The 22,977-nt window shown below is 36.6% G+C and overlaps 1 protein-coding gene across 2 annotated transcripts in view; it reads left to right on the top strand.

Annotated features, from left to right (window-relative positions):
- LOC145205334 (serine/threonine-protein kinase N2-like) overlaps positions 1-22,977 on the top strand; it is a 53,537-nt gene that overhangs the window by 4,249 nt on the left and 26,311 nt on the right. For both annotated transcript variants that reach the window (XM_080078026.1, XM_080078025.1), the window contains exons 2-6: positions 431-599; positions 7,485-7,627; positions 8,219-8,351; positions 8,785-8,939; positions 11,044-11,281. In XM_080078026.1, coding sequence (XP_079934152.1) covers positions 431-599; positions 7,485-7,627; positions 8,219-8,351; positions 8,785-8,939; positions 11,044-11,281 — 838 coding nt within the window. The remainder of the gene's footprint in view (positions 1-430; positions 600-7,484; positions 7,628-8,218; positions 8,352-8,784; positions 8,940-11,043; positions 11,282-22,977) is intronic.

Here is a 22,977-nt window from a genome sequence, read left to right as displayed (position 1 = left end):
CTTATCAAAGTCACAGCGCGAGTCGTCCAACTAGTTGTTAAGTATGATGTCACAATACATTTGTGATGTAATGGGCAATTAGTGGCGGGAAGAGTTTATCTCCTGCTGGGGAACGTTATTTAATGCTGTGAAGTTTTACTAGGCAGCCGTTTCGGTAATTGGAAATCTGCTGTTTTAGCGCAGCAATGCTATATAGTTTATTGGGATAAACCAGACAATTTTTTTATTCCAATCGGGTCCAGATTAACCAACCTTTACTGTACTTCAAGCCCTTTCGCAGTTTTACAGGACATCATTTAATGTGGCATACCAAAAAAATGGAAGTTGGCGCCTGATGTTGACAGTATTGGGTTTCTCATGAAAATTGTCTCTTTTTCTAACTGGTTTTTAATTAAAACATGTTTAAGTTGAAATTTCCCACACATTGCAGGCAACAGCAGACAAAAAGCAAATCGCACCTTTGGAAGGAATGTTGCGAGTTTCAAATCGACAGTTAGATGATTTGCATCAAGAATTAAGAGAGTTGGATGCTGCTCAACTCACCCGTCCTACAATGCACTCCTCTGACAGCACTGTTGATTACACAAAAGCTGGTGGAGGTCAGAATTGTAACATATAGTTAAACATGCTCCTGTTCACTTTTTCATTTGGAGCTCCTGGATAACTGTGTGTACCAGACATGGAGTTGAATAGTTTTTAATACTTCTATGTTTGAAACAGATAAAGCTATTAAATGGTCAGATAAACTTATGATTTGGATAATCGCAAGGATTTTAAACACTAAACTAGACAAAACAAATTCTTATTTGTCTTAATTGTCAGCGCCTGTAATATTTTTTTACTTTTCATTCAAACATTTGGCCATTTAGCAACCCTATTTTTTGAACATACAAAATTCACTGAGCTACAGCTTCAGGTTAAACTTCTCAAAGTAATTATGACACATATTGATCTTTTTTCTTTTTTTCTTCCCGAAGTTTGCTGACTTGTTCAATGGATTTTAATGAAACTTACACAGATGGTAGAAATAGTTATGTAGATGTGCACTCTACTCCATTTGTCTTGATAACCCCTGAATTTACCCGCCACTCCCCTAAAATAGGTGATTTTTTAAACAGTGTCCCCCTATGTTGCTGCGCAGCACAGACAGAAGGTTTTTGCGGTGTAATAGTGTTATAAGGACAACCAGACATATGTCACTTGTGTTTGTGGATTACTTGGTGAACGCTTTTGCACAATGGCAGTTAGGGGATTGACAACAGCCTTGTGACATCAGAAGCATTAAGAGTTGCTCTCTGGTGGTCAGAATGTTAAACATTGGTTGATTGAGAGGACTGTTGGTTGGGTCATTGTGGATTTATATTTTATTTGAGTTTGACTGTAGAGTTTTTTAAACAGTGTCTGAATTGAATGAAATTTGGATATCCTGTAAATTATGCCACTTCTGTGGTTAATTGCTGTGTTCACCCCTGTAGCCCAGCGGTGCAAAAAATTCTTCGGAATCTGGTAGCGCGCAAAAAATTTTAGTAGCACATACGTTTTTGTGTATGTGTATTTTTCCACTTAATGCACAACAATTTCGCTACTAATAGCCTTATCGCAGGTTCCTATTTTACAAACGTCCACCAAATGTCTCAAATTGTTTATAATTTAGTGATTTAAAGAATTTTATGCCTAATCCATAGATTGAACTGAACAGCTTTAATGATTTGTTTCAATTGTTAATGACGCCACTATCTAAATTGTTAAGTTGTTTCTTGCCTGACATTTGGCATTGTTTGCACACAATAGCGTACAAAAAGTCTGTCACGTATTCAGGGGCGTATCCAGAAATTTTTAAAGGGGGGGGTCCAGCAATTTTTTTGGGGGGAAATCCCTAATGACGTCATGCGGCAAAGCACTTTTTCCAAAATTGGCGGTTTCTCTACCCATCTAATTGATAGGAAGAACAGGTTTAGCGAAAGCTTTGTAGTTTTCTGATTTCCCGCTGCTATCTAGCTTACTCAGCCAAACTGCAGCTGCAAAATAAGCGTGACTGTCAGGTAATCAAAATCGTTGCTTAAAAAAACAGGGTCCAATTTCTAAAGAACTAAATCTCTTGCTGAAGCGGTAATCTGCGCAAAGTCACGAATACACTAAAGGTCGTAACTGCAGAAGGCATAAATTGTGCCTGGCAAGTAACAAATTACCCTAATAACATAACTCGATTTACATCGATCTAATGTTTTGACAAACTGTTACGTGTTTGGCGGATCAAAGCAACACAACATTACACGATTTTAACACTTTTACATTGTTCAAATGCAAAAACAGTTTGATATGTTGCACTTACCACTTAGCAAGAAACTGCTACCAGCGTCCTAGCCGGAACGTAACTTTCCGATTGTTAGCGCATAAACCTCCTTATTAAACCTGTGTTACGTCACAATTGGCGATTAGATAACAAGCAAATACAAAAGATTGAAGGCTCGCGTCTTTGAGATAACGACTCCCTGTTATCACGCAGTGGTAAACGGAACGATTTTGGCCTATTTAATTTACGCACAACTTTTTGAAAAGGGGGGGGGGTTCGGACCCCCAAAACCCCCCCCTTGGATACGCCACTGCACGTATTGCTACCGAGAGTAGCCCCGAAAAATCTATTTATACCAGTTTTATAGCCTAAAATTAAGTTTAAATCAACACATTACCGCCAACACATATACTTCCATATACAGTTTCGTGGCCGCGCTAATTCGTGTACGCATACGGCGGCAGCTTGTGGAGCACTGTGCTTTGATAACATCACGGCATAGTCTATTGGCATAGGTTTTGGGATTGGGGTTTTCCCGATATCCAGTTTTTAACCCGACGCCTGACAAATCGTAGTTAAAATTGCTGATTCTGCAAATAGGTCTTTCGGCTCGTGTCATATGTTCTCAGATACGAACAGCAAACGTTGCAACTAGGCCCACCATATTTCCATCCCTAAAGAGGAGGACACATTGTTGAAAAGAACATGAAAAAAACAATTTAAGCCCCCCCCCCCACCAAAACAAAACTTGAGAAATTAATTGATATACAATATAGTTTGACATTTATCATACCACAACATTAAAATAAGCTTGTATTTTTAAAAAGGAAAACCTGTATTCTTTCAAAAATAAGCTGAAGATCTATATTTTGCTGTTTGGAATAGCACAATTGTCACATATGTATTTGATAAATCAGAAAATCTTATACGGCGTAATATACGAAGATTTGAAACTATGACCTCAGCATATTTTTGTGGCAAACGTTTTTTGCCAAAATATTGCGTCTTTTCAAATCTAATAGCTACAATACGTTGAAAATGTTTGTGCGGCGTGAGTGACGTGTTGTTGAGTGCATGTACGTTGCAAATTCTTTTTGAGACACGTGTGCGATTGCATCATACCCATGACGGTTAGCATAACATTCGCGCCCAATGTGTGAGAATACTTATTATGATAGTGATAAGTAAATGTTCTTTTTAGGTTGTAAAAACGTGTGCGGAAATCACTACTTTAACTGATGACAGTCACAGTCACGTCATGTCAATTGATGATTGCACATTTTACACAGTTACTGTAGCATCGCGATAGTGCCTCATATAATATGCGACTAACGTAATTCGGTCGCGGCTTGACTCAAGCTTGTTTTTCGTGAAAACAATATTGTTAGATCGTTGCCTACTCCCAATTTTCCCGCTAATTGTGCCACTTCATCATTGCTTTATTATTATTCTGAGAAAATTTCTGAAAATTAATAAAAAAAATATAGACCCCCTTAATTGTGACTACAAACTGCGGTCGCGCATGCAAGTTTATTGGTCGCGCGACCATGCGACCGCATTTTTTGCACCCCTGCTGTAGCCCCAAGATTTACTCATCTAGCCCCTCTAAAATGGGTAAATTTTCTAAATAATGTTTAAATTAAATGAAATTTGGATAGCTTGTAGAATTTTCTATTTATAGATGTTAGTTGTTGTGTTTCGCCCTATAACTGTAACATTTACCCCACTAGCCCTCTAAAATTGGTGATTTTTTTAACAATGTTTAAATTTAACTAAATTTGGACAACTTTTAGAATTTGCTATTTATGGGTGTTGATTGTTGTGTTTTACATCATTTTGCCACTATTTACCCCTTCTATTTACCCCTTAAAATAAACACTGTCTGAATTTAATCAAATTTGTATAATTTATGCTTTTAATAACATGATCATTAAAGCCCAGTACTCATCATTGTGTTTTACCTTACAACACCAAACTTTTTCATTGTTTGGGGAATACATTAACATTCCTAAAAAAGGTTATAGTGTATATGGAATGGTAAATTATGCTAAGCCACCTATCGAGTTAGATGTGCATCATTGATTTTTTGCATTATGCACACAAACATGGATTCAGGTTTGGCTTTTTATCAAATAATCTTTCTTAATCTAAAAACTGTGATGTAAGAATTCCACTTGCATTGTCCGAAGTGTGGTATCCTATGAATTTAGGTGATCCCAATTCTGCACATTGTTGTAAGAATTATTTTTAAAGAAGGAAATTACCATTTTCAGGTGTTATGTCAAGCTTTCATCTTTAGATTGAAACAGTATTTAGGTTGATTGGCGATTTTTGAAAATGGAGCGACACAACAAAAATTAGAGTTGTATATTGTTGTATATTTCTAATGATATACTTCTACCAAAGTGTTTTGGCTTTTTGTAACTTACAAAATGTAACAAATAGAATAACAGTTAAAGATAACTTAAACCACAGCCACAACTTTAAAGATTGGCAGCTCTGGAAAGGGGTTGCAAAGTAAAAAAAGTTTAGAACCACAGGACTATGTAACCTTCGCACAAAAAATACAACTGTCTGGATTAAGAGAACTATTTTTTTACAAATTTTTGGCTACAGTACAAGATTTGGAATTACAATGCAATAAATTGGATTAAGTGCATAGGCGCTGAGTTTTAAAATATACCAGCCGGTGTGACTGATTACATCCATGCCGATACCTATACCATGTGCAGAATCTGTACCTGCGGTATGGAAACAATTACCAAGACCTTTTTACGTGCTTTAGCCTGTAATTTCTGTCACATTATTTTGCAAATAGTTACTTGACACAATTTCTTTGTCTGATTGGGGCATTTGCTGTGCATCTGAGAACATATGCACATACAGAAAGGCCAATTTGCCGAATCAGCAATTTTAACAACGGTTTAGTTTTTAAGTAGTTTGTAATGGCTGGAAATAAAAGTAAAAGCAATTTACGTTTTAAATATAGCCCACTCGTTTTGTTGACGCCTACACTTAGGTCACCTTGGATCAAGTTTAGGCCGTTGCAGTACTTCGCAAACGGACATGCAGACCAGCATAACAACGTCTAAAAGTGGCTATAAGCTCCTTGCATTGTTTATTTTTGGCTTTTATGAACTAAAAAATTCATTCTGTTCTGTTTCAGAAAGTTATTGCGCCAAATAATACTAAAATGTTTGTCTAAATGTCATGATTACGTTGCAATAAAATAACCGTTTTGTTTCGAAACAAATATAATTGTTGCATTTTAACCGATGTTGGTTTGATCAATGACATGACTATAGACGCATTCACGTTGAGTTAAGAACACGTTTTAAAACAAACATAACTTGATGCAATATTGAAGTACTCTACGCCAGTAATTATGTGAATAACCCAAAGGCGCCAACTTGAAAGTTTTCGGCGCCTAAAAATTTTTTCCCGGGTATGCCATATATATGACGTCACAAAATGACGTCATGAAATACCAAATTCATTTCCTGTCACTACATATGATCCGTTAAAGCTTGCAGTATATAAATTTACACACCATAGTTCCACTGCCATGCTCTTCTACTAGTGTTGCAATTCAAAGCATGTTTGTGCGTGGTAACGCGGTAATATTAAAAAAAATAGGAACCACTTGCCAAATTACGGGGAGGCAGAACAATAAAGATAAAAAAAAGATTTAGGTCGGACGCCACCTTACGTTGCAAATAATTATAGTGTTTAACATTTATTATAGGTCCCATTCCCTGAAGGGGACACATATTGTTTTTGCCTATCAAGAAAAAATGGTTCAAACTTTTCTAATTTACACACATTATAGATATTGGTCTGTAGATGGTCCATGTGAATTTTGACCCCGTTTAGTCCCTCAGTTCACCCACAGCCCTCCAAAACGTAAATTTTTTAAAACGGCTATACTTGCTAAAGCAGATGATTCTGGAGTTTCATACTTTTTTGATGGGTACGTTGCAGCGTAGTATTTAAAATTCAGTATTTAAAATTTTACCTTAATCGGCCAAATACTTACTTTTACAGTCCATAATATGTGTACACTGTCAGTCAGATAGAAGTCTCAACTCTCAAGGGAGTAATTCACTTGTTTACGATTAAGGTGTGTGAATGCAGCGGGAGTGCTCAGCTTGACGTTCGGATAGACGCTTTACCAGACAGTTGTGTCGGTGATTAGAAATCAGCTGTTTTTGCGCAGTTATGCTATGTCATTTTATTAAGTTATCAAGCCCATTTTCAGTTGTGGAAAATTGTGTTTAAAAACTGACCTTGAATGACAGTATCAAGGTCAAAGCATGAGATTAAATTAAAAGTATTTTCCCGTTCTTATTTACTGTTTTTTTGTAATTATATGTCAATAATGATGCAATACGGACCAAACTTTTAAAGCTGGGTTATTGCTAAAGTTGGTTAAGTTTTTTCTTAAGAATCTAAAAATAACCAGGACGTTTGTTTACCGTAAATTCGCACAAACGCGCATGTGGGAACCCATTCGTTTTTGCTTGCAAAAACAATCATATGTGTAGATCAAATGATGTGTAGAGTAAATTGGTAAATATCGTATAGAATATATAAAATGGAAGTATATCATAAAGCCACCTTTCTAGTTAACTTTAAAGTTTAGTGTACTTCAAACAATGTCCTAAACTGCCAGAAACTTTTGTCAAGCTAACACATTAATTTTTATAAGTTCCAACCTTTGTTACGTAACAATAAGCGTTGTTATTTTTTAGGTTGAAACTAGACAGTCGTAGTTCTTGCGTTAAAGGCAGTTAGAAAAAGATTGAACTCTATTCTCAAAATTTAGTTCACAAACACTAAACTTTATTATCACGTTCGTGTTAACACATGACCCGGGGCAGTGGCGTTCCTCCTTCTCCTGTAAGCGAGTGCCAAAACCTTGGTTTTATTTTTTTACCACCCTTTAATTTTCAAATTTCAAAGCTTCTTGAAGACTTTTTGGCTTCATGGGTTTGCTGCAGACCAAAAGCAACTGTTGCAGTGACACTTAATAGTAAATGTATGTTGAGCCTATCTGGTAGTAAGACTTGTTGCATATGTTTGTAAAGGGGTCACGTTGTGTTAGAAAACCTCCAAACGGAGTTGCTAAGTAATAAAGGTTAAGAACCACTGTCCTACATGTTTTTAAAAATTTACTTGTTTTGTTTTTTAGATATAACAGCATCACATGAGGTTGAAAGTTCTGCTCCTTCTGATCTCAGAATTGCTGGTTTAGAGAAACAGTTAAGAATAGAAACTATGGTTAAACAAGGAGCTGAAAACATGCTAAAATCATACAATGCTGGTCACAGCAAGGTGATATTTAGTAAAACATAGTTATGTTAGTTGAAATTTTTTAGTAACCTTTACGAAGTAGTAAGTTGTTTTTTTTGTTTTTTTATGTAGGGGAACACATTGTTTTGTCTTTAGTTAGTTTTTTTCTTCTGACTAAAGCTGGTGTGTTCCACCGGTTTGGTCAACAAAGAATGCTTTAGACTTTTTTAATTTACACACTTAACAGAAGCAAAAGCTTGTTGTTGTGTTTCCATGTCCACTAAACCTTCAAGCCATAGCAGTCAAAAGATTAAAGCAGCGTTAAATTGGTATTATACAGTCGTTTTTAGTTTGGCAAAAATTTCAAAGTTTGTATAGAATGCAAAAAAACTTTCTTCCTCCCTGCAGGTTTAACAATGAAGTGCAGAGCAGGTAATAGGCTTACATGTTTAATGTCATGGGCGGTAACATTTTTTAACTGCTCTGGATTTTGATACACATTGCTTACAATAAGTTTTTATATGACAACATGCAGCTTACAATAGAGGAGACATCAATTAAGTAGATACAGGATTTGACTGTACAATAAATGGGATTGTCTACCTAACTCTTGCTTATGCTTTTATGTAAAAGGATCGGAAGTTGATATCAACTGCAGAGCAAATGCTTAGTGAAAGCAAAACAAAGATTGAGGTTATTCGAATGCAGATATTGCAACTTAAAACAAGCACTAATACAACTGTTCAGGACACAGGAGCATCTCCAGGTAAAAGAAAACTTTTGAGCTCCACATATTTTTGCCTTAAATTAGGCCTACCATATTTCCATTCACAAAAAGGAGGACACATTGTTGAAAAGAACATGAAAAAATACTCCCCCGTAAAAAAAAAACTTAGAAATTAGACTGTATTGAATTATAGTTCGGATAAAGTTTAACGTTTATCACATCACCACACTAAAATGACTCTTTTCTCTTTTGGCATAATTGTCACTAATGTATTTAGTAAATCAGAAATTCTTTAAAAAGGAGGACATTTGGGTACTTTTTCTTGTCCTCGGAGGACAATTCTTTTTTTGTTAAAAAGGAGGACATGTCCTCCAAAAAGAGGACGCATGGTAGGCCTACCTTAAATGTTCACTCTAGACTCTTTTTCACATTTTACATTTGACAAGAAAAATTATAGTTTTGCTTTTTTTAGTGAGCCATGCTAGCGGTTCAGATTCTTTGGCATTGCGAATAGCAGTCATCAGACACCATATTAAAATTGAAACTGCTATAGTTGATGGTTCTAAAAACGTTGTTCGGTTGCTGGCAAGTGCTGGAAAACAAGCTGACAAAAAAGCCATCCAAGAGGTTTGTTGTTATTGGGACCTATCCAAGGTCCTTCAAACTGTGTTTTTAAATATTTAACCTGTTATCCCCAAAACATTTCAAAGGTAAGATTATTATGGGTCCCCTTCTGCCTAAAGTTTGTCCGACTCTTTTTTCCATCAAATGTTTGATGGATTTGGATGAAATTTACACAGATGGTAGATATAGTTATGTAAATGTGCATCCCACTTTGTTTTTGTTGATAACTCCAGTATTTACCCCACTAGCCCCCTAAAATGGGTTATTTTCTTCCCAAAGTTTGTCCGACTCATTTTTCCACCAAATGTTTAATTGATTTGGATGAAATTTACACAGATGGTAGATATAGTTATGTAGATGTGCATACCACTTCGTTTTTGTTAATAACCCTAGTATTTATCCTGCTAGCCCCCTAAAATGGGTGAGTTTGTAAACAGTGTCAGAATTGGCTGAAATTTGGATAGCTTGTAGAGTATGCCATTTATAGGTGTTGATTGTTGTGTTTAGCCCTGTAGCCCGAACATTTACCCTACAACCCCCAAAGTGGAAAATGTATTTGTATGTTACTGGGCACTACAAACATAAGATTTCTGTGGCGCAATAGTGTTACAAGGGCAAGCAGTTGTATGTTACTCGTTTGTGATTTTGTGGATTGCTTGGTGAACGTTTTTGCGCCACAGCAGTTAGGGGGTTGTCAACAGCCCTATGACGTCAGAAGCATTAACGGTTATTGCTCAAAAAACCTCTAGTGGTCGAAATTTTAAACATAGGCAGATTGGGCTGAAATTTTGCAGTACTATTGATCAAGTCATTGAGGTTTCATATTTTTTAGTTCAGTGTAAACCCCATTAATTACCCTACTAGAAACCCTAAAATGGGTAAGCTTATAAAACGATTTCGGAATTGGCTAAAATTTGGGTAGCATGTGGACTATGGTAATCTCTTGAAATGCACTATTTATGGGTCCCCTTCTCTGAAGGGAACACATATTGATTTTACTCAAATTGTTTTGTTTTTTTTCTTTTTTTTTCTTTCATTTTTTTTCTTCCCAAAGTTTGTCCAACTCGTTTTTCCATCAAATGTTTGATGGATTTGGCTGAAATTTACACAGATGGTAGATGTAGTTATGTAGATGTGCATCCCACTTTGTTTTTGTTGATAACCCCAGTATTTACCCCGTTAGCCCCCTAAAATGGATATTTATCCCCGAAGTTTGTCCGACTCTTGTGTGGGGACCCATGAGTTTCAGTTTTGTGTTGGTATGAATGCAGTTCTATTTCTGCCTTTATAGTAGATGTTTGGTTTAATTTGAGTCAAAATATTTGCTTAAAGCACTAATTGTTAAGTGTTATCATTAACAACAATAAGTTTGGGGGAGAGGGTGCATTTCGCTCTCAGAAACAACAGTGAATTATAAACTGTAACCAGTAGGATAAAACAGTGTTATTTTGCATTACTGTAATAAATTTTAAATATTGATTTGTTATCGGTCCCCTTCTCTGGGGATACATATTGTTTTTGTTCATATATTTTTTTCTTTCCTTCTGCTTTTCTTTTTTCTGTCTAATGCCGATTTGTTCCACGCATTTGGTCAAGTAAGAGTGCTTTAAACCTATTCAAATTTACACACATATATATTAGATTGTTGATCAATGCCCGTCCTAAAATTTGACCCTGAATTACCCAGCGGTTCATCCACAGGCCCACAAAGCGTAAAAAGTTTAATACGGCTGGACTAACTAAAGTACATGATGTTGTGTTTATTACGTCACAATTGATCAATGGTGCAACCAAGGTTAACTACTAGATTGTACGGGCGAGCATTGCTGTTCGCAACAATGATATTGTTATGATTCATATTTGTACAACAAACCGCTGCGAACCCCTGAGCAACCCTTAAAGATCGCGGAACCCCTGTAATGTTAGTATGGAACCCTAGGGTTCCGCGGAACCCCTGTTGAAGAGCCCTGTATTAAATTGAAGTGTGTAGGAAAGTCACCTTTCTAGTTAGAAAATAAGCTTTTAGGTTATATTTTAAAACAAAAAAATGGAAAAACTTTATGACACAAAGTTTGTACAGTATTTTTGTTGATTTGTTCCTATTCAGGTTCAAGAAAAACTACAAGAATCGTCTCATAAACTAGATCTTTTGAAACTTTCATTGGAGCTTCGTTCTGCAGAGTTGCCAAATGGATCACATGACCGTGCCCAACTGGAACAAGAATTAAATATGTTGTCCCCAGTTCATTATCACCCTATTGGATCAGATTTTGAAGACAAGGGCAAAAATAAAGGCATCAGTGTAAATCGCTACTCAACTATGCCAAAGCCTGCTGAACTAACAGGTTTGTGTTTTTAACTTTTGCTGGTGCTTATAAGGGTGAATTGGGATGGTATGTATCTTTTACAACAGCGTGGTCCAACTGCAGGCCCGAGGGCCAATTGTGGCCCACGAGATAATTTTGTTGGCCCGCGAAAGTCCCAAGATTTTAAAGACAACTATAAGTTTTGTTTTCAATAATTCTATGTTTTTGAAATGTGAGGATTAACACACACAAAATACTGCAAAATCTCCTATTGTGATGCCTGACAAGGCATTGTTATGTAATAAAGGGATTCTGCTTCTGTAAACCGTTCGGGGGCATTTTTGCGCTAGAGTGGAAACTGAATGTTTTTGTCAGCTTTTACTTAGTAAATAACTATAAAATATATAAATAAACTTATCTATAGATAAAAAAGGTGTATAGTTACCCTAGAGTTTGACCCAGAAAAAAGTTTTGCAAAAATTTAAACCTTGGCCCGCGTAGTAAGTTAACGATTTTGAATGGCTTGCAACAAAATAAAGTTGGACCACACTGTTTTTAATTCCCCCTCATTTACTATGAGTTAATTGCGAGTCCATGGAAGGATGGAATTTCATTTTTTAGAAAAACCAAACTGTGAGTTTTTAGTTGGTTTTTGAAATTTTTTGAAAAAAATTGGTTGCAGTGGGCTACTCATTTAGTGTTCAAAATTTGGGCTCAGTAGCCAAACGGTTACCATTACAGCCCATAATATGTGTATGCTGGAAAGCCCAAGGGAGTAATTCACTGGTTTACAATTGCAGCGATTTTTTATCCATAGCGGGAGATCACTGCTTGACGCTTTGACAGGTTTTTTACGAGGCAGTCTTTTTGATGATTAGACATCAGCGCAGTAATACTATGTGGTTTTATTAAGTTGGCACGTATATTTTCAGTTTTAGCAAAGGTTTTATATCTTAGAAGTGATTAAAATGATACTTCGGTTTTGTACATTTTAGGCAAACGTTGTTAATTAACATGAAGGTAAAAAACTAGACATTTTCCAAAGACGCAGTAAAAAGTCATTAAACAGTCATGGACAAGTTGGCCACCTTATGACGACTGATGGTGAGCTTGTAGGTTCCACAGAACACGGTTGAGAATGATTTTTTAGTCACAACATAGCTTATTTAATTTTACACATATACTCCAGAAACAATACAAAAGTTGAATACAAATTGGGAAAAGTTGTTGTTAATCACCTGCGTGCTATTGAAAAACGTGTCAAAATATTATTAATCGGTCGTTCAGCGACTACTCTGCGATAGACTACTGAATTACAATGTAGCAATACCTTTGTGCCAAATAGGTACAAAAATCGATGTGCAAAAATCGCTTCCAATTTGTCAGTGTCTGTAATATTGTCCGGGTTTTCTGGTAAAGTTTTAACTGTTTCAAAACTGGCCTAGCACAGCTAAATCTAGAGATTAAATTCTCAGATTGGATCGTACTTTTTATGGGTCCCCTTCCCTGAAGGGGACACATCTTGATTTCACTCTGTTTTTTTCTTTTTGATTTTTTTTTCTTTTTTCCGCCGAAGTTTGTCCATGCACTTTTGGCATTCTGTGGTGTGATTGTATAATAAAGGCACCAGTACATATGGTACTTGTGTTTGTGCAACATTTCGTGAGTGATTTTGCACATGCCAACAGAGGGGTGTTAACAGCCTTATGACGTCAGAAGCGTAAACAAATGTTGCTAATAGCACCTCTAGTGGTCAGAATTTTAAACATTGTTTGATTTGGATAAAATTTTACATGACTGTTAATTGGGTCATCATGGTTTCATATTTTATACTTTTGGGTGTTAAACCCCATCAGTTACCCCACTGACCCACTAAAATGGGTGAGTTTTTTAAACAGTGTCGGAATTTAGTGAAATTTGAAAAGCTTGCAGAATTTGTCATTTATGGGTGTCAATTGTTGTGTTTAACCCTGTAACCCCAATATTTACCCCTCTAGCTCTATAAAAAGGGTGAATTTTTAAAACATTGTCCGAATTTGATGAAATTTGGACAGCTTATAGAGTGTGCTATTTATAGTTGTTGTTTGTTATGTTCAACCCTTTTGCCCCAACATTTACGCCACTAGCCCCCTAAAATGGGTCCATTTTGTAAACAATATCAGAATTGAATGAAATTTACATAGCTTGTAGAGTGTGCCATTCATAGGTGTATAATGTTGTGTTGCCCCAACATTTACCCCACTATCCCCCCAAAATTGTTCAATTTTTTTTAAACAATGTATGAATTAAATGAAATTTGGACAATTTGTAGAGTGTACCATTTGTAGGTGTTGGTTGTTGTGTTAAACTCTGTAGTACCTATCATTTACTCCACTAGACCCCTACAGTCAAGTGCAATTAACCATTAATAGGAGCTGATTGTTGTGTTTTAGCCTATTTTCTCACTATTTAACACTTTTTTCTGAGATAGCCATAAAATAGAAAAACCTTAATAAATGTATGAATGGAATGAATTTGAATAGTCTGTACTCCATAGAGCGTATTTATTACGGGTCCCCTTCCATGAAGGGGACACATATTGTTTTTGTCCGTATTTTTTTTCTTTTTTCTGTCTAACGCTGGTTTGTGATACGTGTTTGGTCAAGAAAGAGTGCTTTAAATTTATTCAAATTTACAGAAATGTTAGTTAATAATCCAAATTTAATTCTCCTGAAGTTTGACCCCGATTGACCCAGCGGTTCACCCACAGGCCCCCAAAATGTAATTTTTTTAAAACGGCTGTACTGACTAAAGTACAGCATTTTGGAGTTTCATGCTTTGTTGTTTGGTGCAATGTAAGGTTTTTAAAGAATTTTGTGTCTTTTTTTCGGATTCACCCTTTAAACCCCGAAATAATGATTTTAGTTTTAGGCCAGAAATACAAGCCCTATGGTGCAGAAATATTTAAAAAATTTAACAATGTTTAAGCAGGGTATTCGTTTAGTATTTAAAATTTTGCCAGTTACCTTTACAACCCATAATATGTGTACGCTATCAGTCAGATATAAGTCCCAAGGGAGGAATTCACTGGCTTACGATTAAGGCGGCAGAGCGGGAGTGTTCAGCTTGACGCCCGGACAGACGTTTTACGAGACAGTCGTTTGGGTGATTAGAAATCAGCTGTTTTTTTGTGCAGCAATGCTGTGTCGTTTTAATGAATTATCACACGCATTTTCAGTTTTGGTGAAGGTTTTACACCTAAGACGTAATTTAAACTTGATAAACGTACTTCAGTTTCGTTTATGTCAGGCAAAACATCGTTGATCAACATAAATATGGAAAAATAAACTTAACTTTTTCTAACGCCGCGATAAATAGTCTTTTAATTCTCGTTGTCAGCTTGGCCGTCGCATAACCACGAGTCACTGAAGGTCAACTTGTAGGCATCACAACACAGTTAAGAATTTTTCGTCATAACGTATCTTCTTTATTTTTGACAAATTCCAGAATTAGTACTTAAGTCATGTATAAATTAGGCTAAATGGTATTGTTGAACACTAAGGACTGCATGCTGTTAAAACTGTGTCAAAAGGTCATTAAACGGCCGTTTTTGCGAAACAAAGTTTAATGAAAAACAAGTTGTTATGTATGCCTTTGTAGCAGACGACTTTTTTTATATAGTGTCTAATACAGGGGTGGGCAAACTACGGCCCGGCAAAGGAGTTCACGCGGCCCGCCAAATGTTTCCGAGTAACGCTGAATAGTACTATGAGCACAGGCGCAGAGTTTTAAAAATACCGGGGGTGCGACTTGCCGATACCAATACCATGTGCAGTATCTGTACCTGTACGATACTTTGGAACAAAACACAGATACTTTTCACGTACTTTAGCCTGCCACGTTATTATGCAAATCGTCACTTGACACAATTTCTTCGTTCGATAAAAGTAAAAGCGATTCACGTTTTTAAATACAGCCCACTTTGCACTGTTGACACCCAAACTTTGGCACAAGGACTTTATTAACAAAAAACGTGGTTCAGCCTTTGTTGCAACAAACGCTTGTTTTTTTGAAACAGTTACGATTGTAGCGTTTCAACCAATGTTTGTATAATCATGAACAAACGTATTTGCATAAAGCTGAAAATATACTATATAATAATTTTGTGCAGGGGTGCACAACCTGCGGCCGCAATCTATTTTGCTAAATATTTTGATTTTCAAACTGCTAAAACAGATTTCGTGGGACTGGAAAAAATATTACCAGTCTATAGTAACCATATGCACCAGGTTTTTTATCCGCTTATTATGTGCAAACAATGCGAAAAAACGGGCACTGCAATCGTCACAATACAGTTTATGACGTCATAAACAGTCAGCTCCGTTCAGCTAAACTTATGCACAAGTTAGAAGTTGTTAATCAGAGCATTTTAGGCGACTTTAAATGGTATATATATGATACAAACCTTGTTCTTTACATCAGTTGTTTTAAAACAAAACAACAAGCAAGCAATTGGCGGCCGTTGGTGAAATACCATGCGGCCCGATAAGATTATAAACTTTTGAATGCGGCCCTTGCACTGAAAAGTTTGCCCACCCCTGGTCTAATATAACAGTTAGGCTTTCTAGTAAAATTTGTGTTTAAAAACTGAACGACAATATCAAGGTCAAAGCAAGAGATTAAATTGAAAGTATTTTCCTCATTCTTTTTTCACCGATTTTTTTTATTTATATGACAATAATGATGCAAAAAGAATACGGACAAAAACATTGTCTAATATAACAGTTAAGGCTTTCTAGGAAAATTTGTGTTTAAAAACTGAACTTGAATGACAATATCAAGGTTAAAGCAAGAGATTAAACTGAAAGTATTTTCCCCGTTCTTGTTCCACAGATTTTTTGTAATTATATGAACTTTTAAAGTTAAGATAATGCTTTGTGAAAAATTTGTCCTTAAGAATCTAAAAATAACCGCAACATAGGTTTACTGTAAATACGCATAAATACGCGTGTGGGGACCCAATCGTTTTTGCTTGCAAAAACAATCATATATGTAGATAAAATTGTGTATAGTATAGTAAATTAGTAAATATCCTATAGAATATATAAAATGGAAGTGTATCAGAAAGCCAGTTTTCTAGTTTAAGCAAAGTACCGATCACTGTGTTTGACATTACAATGCCAAACTTTCTCATTGTTATCTCTTGAAATGCGTTATTAACAACTTTGCATGTATGGGGACCCATGAGTTTCTGCTTGCAGAAACAACTAAGGTTATAAAAGATGGTGCACTGGATGATATGGTACCCAATATAAAATAAGTGTCGGATGTAAATATATGTTAAGAAATAGGTCACAGTGTATGTGCTAAGCCACCCTTCTAGTTTGTTTATGCTGGCATTAAGCATTGTACTTGTTGCTCGGTTTTAGGCAGAGGTCACCAAACTTTTTTTACTGCAGGTCGGATAAGTTTATTAATGATTCGCGAGAACCCCATAGTTAACATGCCCTAGCACAGTCTTTCCAAACTTGCCCCATGTGGCGATTTTTATGCGACCGTTAAGAGATGGTCTCTTCTGCAATGCTATTTAAAGTCTGGTGATATGACTTAAATTGTGTAGTTGTCCCATTTTACCAACAATGTTTCTCTATTATGTCACAAGTAACAAATAAAGGCAATTGTTCGAGCACAGTTAACACTCTTTTCTGGGACATAACAAACTGACTTTGCATCAAAGAGCATTGTAATCCTATGAAACTAGATAAAATTAATTGTACATGCCATGGCAGAAAAACTTTTATAAGGAGTAAACTAATTTTTAAATGCTGCAAAGTTATTGATACGGTTTGGCAAACCAAAAAACGGTCACAGGCTAGATGAAATGACTTCCATTTTATATATTCTATACGATATCCGCAGGCTGTAGTTTGGTGACGCCTTGTGTAAGGTAAGCGAATGCAGTACATGTCAAGGCCAAGTATTTGCATTTAAGCGCTTATATTACTGTACAAACGCTCTAGCACAGGGGCGGGCAACTTCACCAGTCGGCGGGCCTGATATGGGAAAATGAAGTACTTGGCGGGCCGGATTCCTGAATCGATACATTAATCGCGTATTTATCCAGTGATTTAAAATGGATTTTTGACCACCTAAACCAAATACAATCAAGAACGTCACAATTACAATACAGTCCAAACAATCTAACTATAACATAAAATTATTCACCACAGCAAATTTAATGCATACACCACAGACTTAGATACTGCTGAAACACTGTTAAGCTACACATATGGAAACAAAGGAAACCGTGAAAGCAGGCCACACACAAGGTTGGCAGTTATGTCATAACAATGGATGTATGGTGGAATGGTAACAACGGCGGGAAAGTTTTTGCTATTCGGGAGCGTTACTGTCCGTTACAACTATAATTTGATGTAGTAAGCAAGTAGTGGGGGATTGCGGCAGACTGTGGCCGCGGACCACATTATCATGTAAGACCAGAAACTGTCTGCGGGCCGCTCAAAATCCCGTCGCGGGCCGGATCCGGTGCGCGGTCCGTATGTTGCCCGCCCCTGCTCTAGCACATGCAGTTAAAATATGAATTTTGGGTTTTCAAAAACTCTTTTGAACGGATTGACATTGCTGTTTAATGAGTGTCAGTTAACATGTTTCATTAAAGTTGACCATACTCTAAGAAAGGGCCGTTGATGGGATTTGTTCGAAGTGGTGCCCGCGTTAAATGGTCTTTGTCCACTTGGCCGCCGCATGATTGCAGGTCACTGAAAGTCAACTTGTAGGTATTGCAAACACAGTTAAAACCGATTTTTTTGTCACAACATAGCTTCTTTATTTTTTACAAATAAATTCGAGAATCAATTCTTGAGTCATTAATAAATTAGGCAAAATGATATTGTTGATCACTAAGGACTGCATGCTATTAAAAACCGTGTAAAATTGTAACTAAACAGTCATTCTGTGTCTGCACTGTGAGAGGTTATTACAGGTCAATGGTATTAAATTTGCGAAACAAAGTTATTAAAGAACAATTTGTTATGTATACCTTTGCAGCAAATACCTTCGTAATTTGTAATGTTTGTAATACAAATGTTAAGGCTTTATATGAAAATTTGTGTTTAAAAACTGACCTTGGACAACAATAAAAAGGCCAAAGCAAGAGCATAAATTGAAAGTATTTTTCCGTTCTTTTTTACTGCTATTATATGACACTAACGATGGCTACAATACAGTGAATGTTTACTGCAAGTAAATGAACCTGTATGGTGAAATTTAGTGAAACTGATTTGTCATGTTGTCTTACAAAACCTTTTATAGGAAATCCACCTCACAGAAAAAAATAAATAGAATAGTTCCCTTTGTTTCCAATTTACTGAAACTACTATTCCCCTGAAACAGTTTTTGTCCCAAATATTGACATATGTCATTACTTAGTTTGTAATAGTTAGGCGTCCTCTTCCATAAATATTGTTTATGAGTAGAGCAATTATTTTTTGACCTAAAAAATGAAAAATTTTGACCTAAAAATTGAAAATTTTGACAAAATTTTGACCTATGAAAAATTCACGTAGTTAAATTCGCATTATTGTACAAACAGTCAAAATTTGTTGTAGTACAACGAGAGGTACTTTTCTACATTTTCTGAGAGGAACGGTCTGTCCTTACGAAGTAGCTTGCCAAGAATAGAGAAAGAACGTTCAACAGCAGCAGTTGTAGGCTGGCAGCACTGAAGTTCAGCGTATACTGCTGGTGACACACCCTGTTGCTTCATACTGACAATGTTTTCTACATCGCTGTTTTTCATCATGCACTTCTTGATATAAGAACCAATGTCCACACTGTCTTGCTTCAGATTTAGATTTGAGATATCGGCGTGAGCTTCTTTAATCGTGTAGTAGGAGCTCTCCATCTTTTTGATAAGCTGCGGCAGAGCTTGGTAGTCACGCTGGATATTGACCAGAGACTCTATAACTTTGCAGTCATTCACAGCTGCTTTAGCTCGCTTTACCAAAACGCCATCGCCTTCAAACGAATTGACAATGCGGCGCACTTCCACGAGGTTCTTGGCGTAGTATTCTGCAGCATTTAGCCACATCCCCCAGCGAGTGAGCACTGGCTGTGGCGGACTGCCGATCATATTAAACTGGTAGCGCCGGTGCTTGTTCTTCACTGTCACCGCCTTGACTGTTGCAATGAGGTTGTCAACCTCTGGGAAGTGACTGCGCACTTTCTCAGCGCAATTGTGCAGAAGATGAGCCAAGCAGGTGGCATGGAAGAGTCGCTGGAAGAGGATTTTGATTGTGGTAGTGCAAGCAGTCATATACCTGGCTGCATCGGAAAGCAGAAGAATGAAATTGTTTCTTTCAATGTCCAGCTTCTTCAGTGGGTCGTCAATCTTCATTGCCACTACGTGCTGGTTCACTGTCTCCACAATGCTGCAATCTAAGATGTATGTCTTTTCTGGAACAGCAATGTCACCAATGAGTATATTAAAGTATTTGCTGCCGACAACTTCACTCCCGTCAACTACTAGAAATACTTGCTTGCCATAGAGGCGCTCCTTGATTAGATTTACCTCGCCTACAGCTAACTTGTCTACATGCGCACAACAGGATCCCTCAGACAGCACTGGAACCCGAATGGCGAACTGTTTTGCGTCCTGTGCTGCCAATTAGTAAACTGTGAAAAGCGTTTTAGAGTGGAAAGCCACCGGTTGTCAGCAAAACATCAAAAACTGCTCCAAGTGACGGAGCCTGCCGACACAAGTAAACCAATGCAGTCTTTTATTCAAAGTTCAAAGAAGGACTTCAAGACTAAGTTGGTTGGGGCCTTCCTAGCGGCAGACATCTTTGTACAAGCTACAAAACTTAAAGATTAGACAGCTGTTCACCGACCTTGGGCAGCAAAACTCTTGCATGTAAATCCTAGTTTTGTTATGGGTCCCCTTCCCTGAAGGGGACACATATAGTTTATGTCTATATTTTTTTTTCTTTTTTTCTTTCTAACGCAGATTTGTTCCCACGTTTTGGTCAAGAAAGAATGGTTCAAACTTTTTCAAATATACACACATTATAGATATTGGTCTAAAGATGGTCCATGTGGATTTTGACCCCGTTGGATCCCTCGGTTCACCTACAGCCCCCCAAAACGTGAAATTTTTAAAACCGCTATACTTGCTAAAGTACTTCATTTAGGAGTTATATCCTTTGGTTTTTGGTGCAATATAAGGTATTTCAAAGAATTTTGTACCTTAAAAAAAGATTTACCCATTTTCACCCCTTAAACTCCCAAAATATTCGTTTCTATCTAACACTGGTTTGTTTATTGCGTTTGGTCAAGAAAGAGTGCTTTAAATTTCTTCAAATTTGCACAGGTGTTAGTTATTGTTCAGAATTTGATCCTCCTGAAGTTTGACCCCAAACAACCCAGCGGTTCACCCACAGGCCCCCAAAACGAAAAAAATTAAAAACGGCTGTACTGACCAGTTTACATAATCTGAGGGTTTCATGCTTTGTTGGTTGGTGCAATGTAAGCTACCGTAATTTTCCGTGTATAATGCGCAAAATTTAATTAATTTATTGTCCTAAAATCTAGGGTGCGCATTATGCATGGGTACAACAATTTTTGAAGAAAATCTGCCTCGAAATAAAACTTGAAATCAGACCTTTCTTCTTGTTTGTTGTCAATCGCGCATCACATTTAGCCATCCTGCCCAACACACTTAGTCAGTAAAATTCATAATTGACGACACATCGTTTGATGCGATGGTGCAATCCTTGATGGTGTGTTATTGTCAAATACTGCACACTGCCCATTTAGCGACAACGTAAATGGGGTGATATCATTGCCGTTATGCAACGGATCGAACTAAAATTTTGTACATAAGTTTGAATTTAATTATTCTGATTTTTAGGTATTTTAATCTGATACATATTAAACTTCATTTGTGTTTTAAAAATAAAAATGTTCTCTGCAAGTATTAAGATCGGTTCCGCTTGAACGTGACCAGTAAGATCTTGTTTGCTGTCACGATGTACCCTACACAAATCCTAAACATTTTTCGCTATCAAGTTTGCGAGCGCATGCGCAGTGATACTGACCGGCAGAATAACATCCGGTTGTTTCAAAAGATGATCTTTTTTCTGAAATAATTTTACGTTTACGGATTTAAGAGTAAAAATTTGGGTGCATATTATACATGGGTACAGGCTTTTTTCCAGCATCGACATGCCAATTTTTAGGGTGCGTATTATGCACGGGGGCGCACTATACTTGGAAAATTACGGTATTCTAAAGAATTTTGTAACTTTTTATTGGATTCACCCATTTTTACCCCTTAAACCCCCAAATAATAAGTTTTAGGCCAGAAATACAAGCCCTAATGTGCTGAAATGTTAAACAATTGTTTGGTTATTCGTTTAGTATTTAAAAATTTGCCTTAATCGGCCACATAGTTACTTTTGCAGCCCATAATATGTATACACTGTCAGTCAGATAGAAGTCTCAACTCTCCAGGGAGTAATTCACTTGTTTACGATTAAGGCGGGTGAATGCAGCGGGAGTGCTCAGCTTAGTTTTGTTTTTGTGTGTATTTGAAATTTTCGGCATTTCGAAAAATTACAAACAGCTATAAAAATTCAGCAGCCTTTATTAAAACAACAAGATCCTGGTTATGCTCGAATCAAATTGCTGAGTAAACAGTTAATGTGCAAAAGTCTAGCTACCTTAATCTGAACACAGACCTAGCCTATTCTGAAAAGGAAAATGAGCTAATTACAATCACTGCCAAAAAACTGCAGCTAATACACAACAAAAACTGTTCTAAACTAAAGATACATGAAGTATCTTAAGCAAAACCGAAACAAAAGCTGCACCAAACCTATATCTGCCTTAAAATAATTTAATTAGGACCAGCCAAAAATTTTACACGTGTGTTCAGCATCACACCATATCAACCTAATTATTTCACTTATTGGTTTATGATTCACAATAAGCAGACAATGGGCCATTTACAACAGTATAAAGTAGGTTACAAAGTGTAAAATAAAAAGATAACTAACAGTGCACCTCTACAACACCACGACAATGCAGTTTGTAAACAATTTCGACTTTGTAAAAAATTTTGACTTTGTAAACAATTTTGACAATTTTTGACCTATTCGATAAATTTTGACAATTTTTTGACAGGTCAAAAAATATTTGCCTTATTTATGAGTTAAGATGAACATAAATTCATAACTGGGATCAGCCCTGATATATGAGTGTGTTGTGATCGCTGGTCTGCATAGACCAGGGGTTCCCAACCTTCCACTTCTTGCAGAACAACTAACTTGCTCGAATAATATTTTATTCCGAAAAATAATATTGGCTAACTAAAATGACACTAAAGCACCATAACTAAATTTAATGAGATTTATATTTTTGTTTACGGGTGCATCTAAAGCAGTGGTTCTTAACCGGTGGGAAATTTCCCACTAGTGGGAAATTTAATGGTTTTAGAGGGAAATTATGTGAATCAGAAGTCACCAAACTCGAACCCGTGGGTTGAAATTAACCATTGAAAGTTAATTTAATACAGTATTTTCCGCAACAACATGTAAGATTAACTACATCTAGTTTTGCAAGGCGCATAAAAATCCAAACATCGTTTGTTACATCACAGACATTACTAAAAGTATCAATGACTTTGTCATTGTTCGCGAATAAATGCATTTGATCTGTTGATTGTGATGCAATAAATG

The sequence above is a fragment of the Phallusia mammillata genome, chromosome 8, assembly GCF_965637545.1.
Source record: "Phallusia mammillata chromosome 8, kaPhaMamm4.hap1.1, whole genome shotgun sequence".
NCBI classification, from domain to species: domain Eukaryota; kingdom Metazoa; phylum Chordata; class Ascidiacea; order Phlebobranchia; family Ascidiidae; genus Phallusia; species Phallusia mammillata.
The sequence above is the reverse complement of the archived record's forward strand: the minus strand, read 5'-3'. Positions and strand labels throughout refer to the sequence as shown.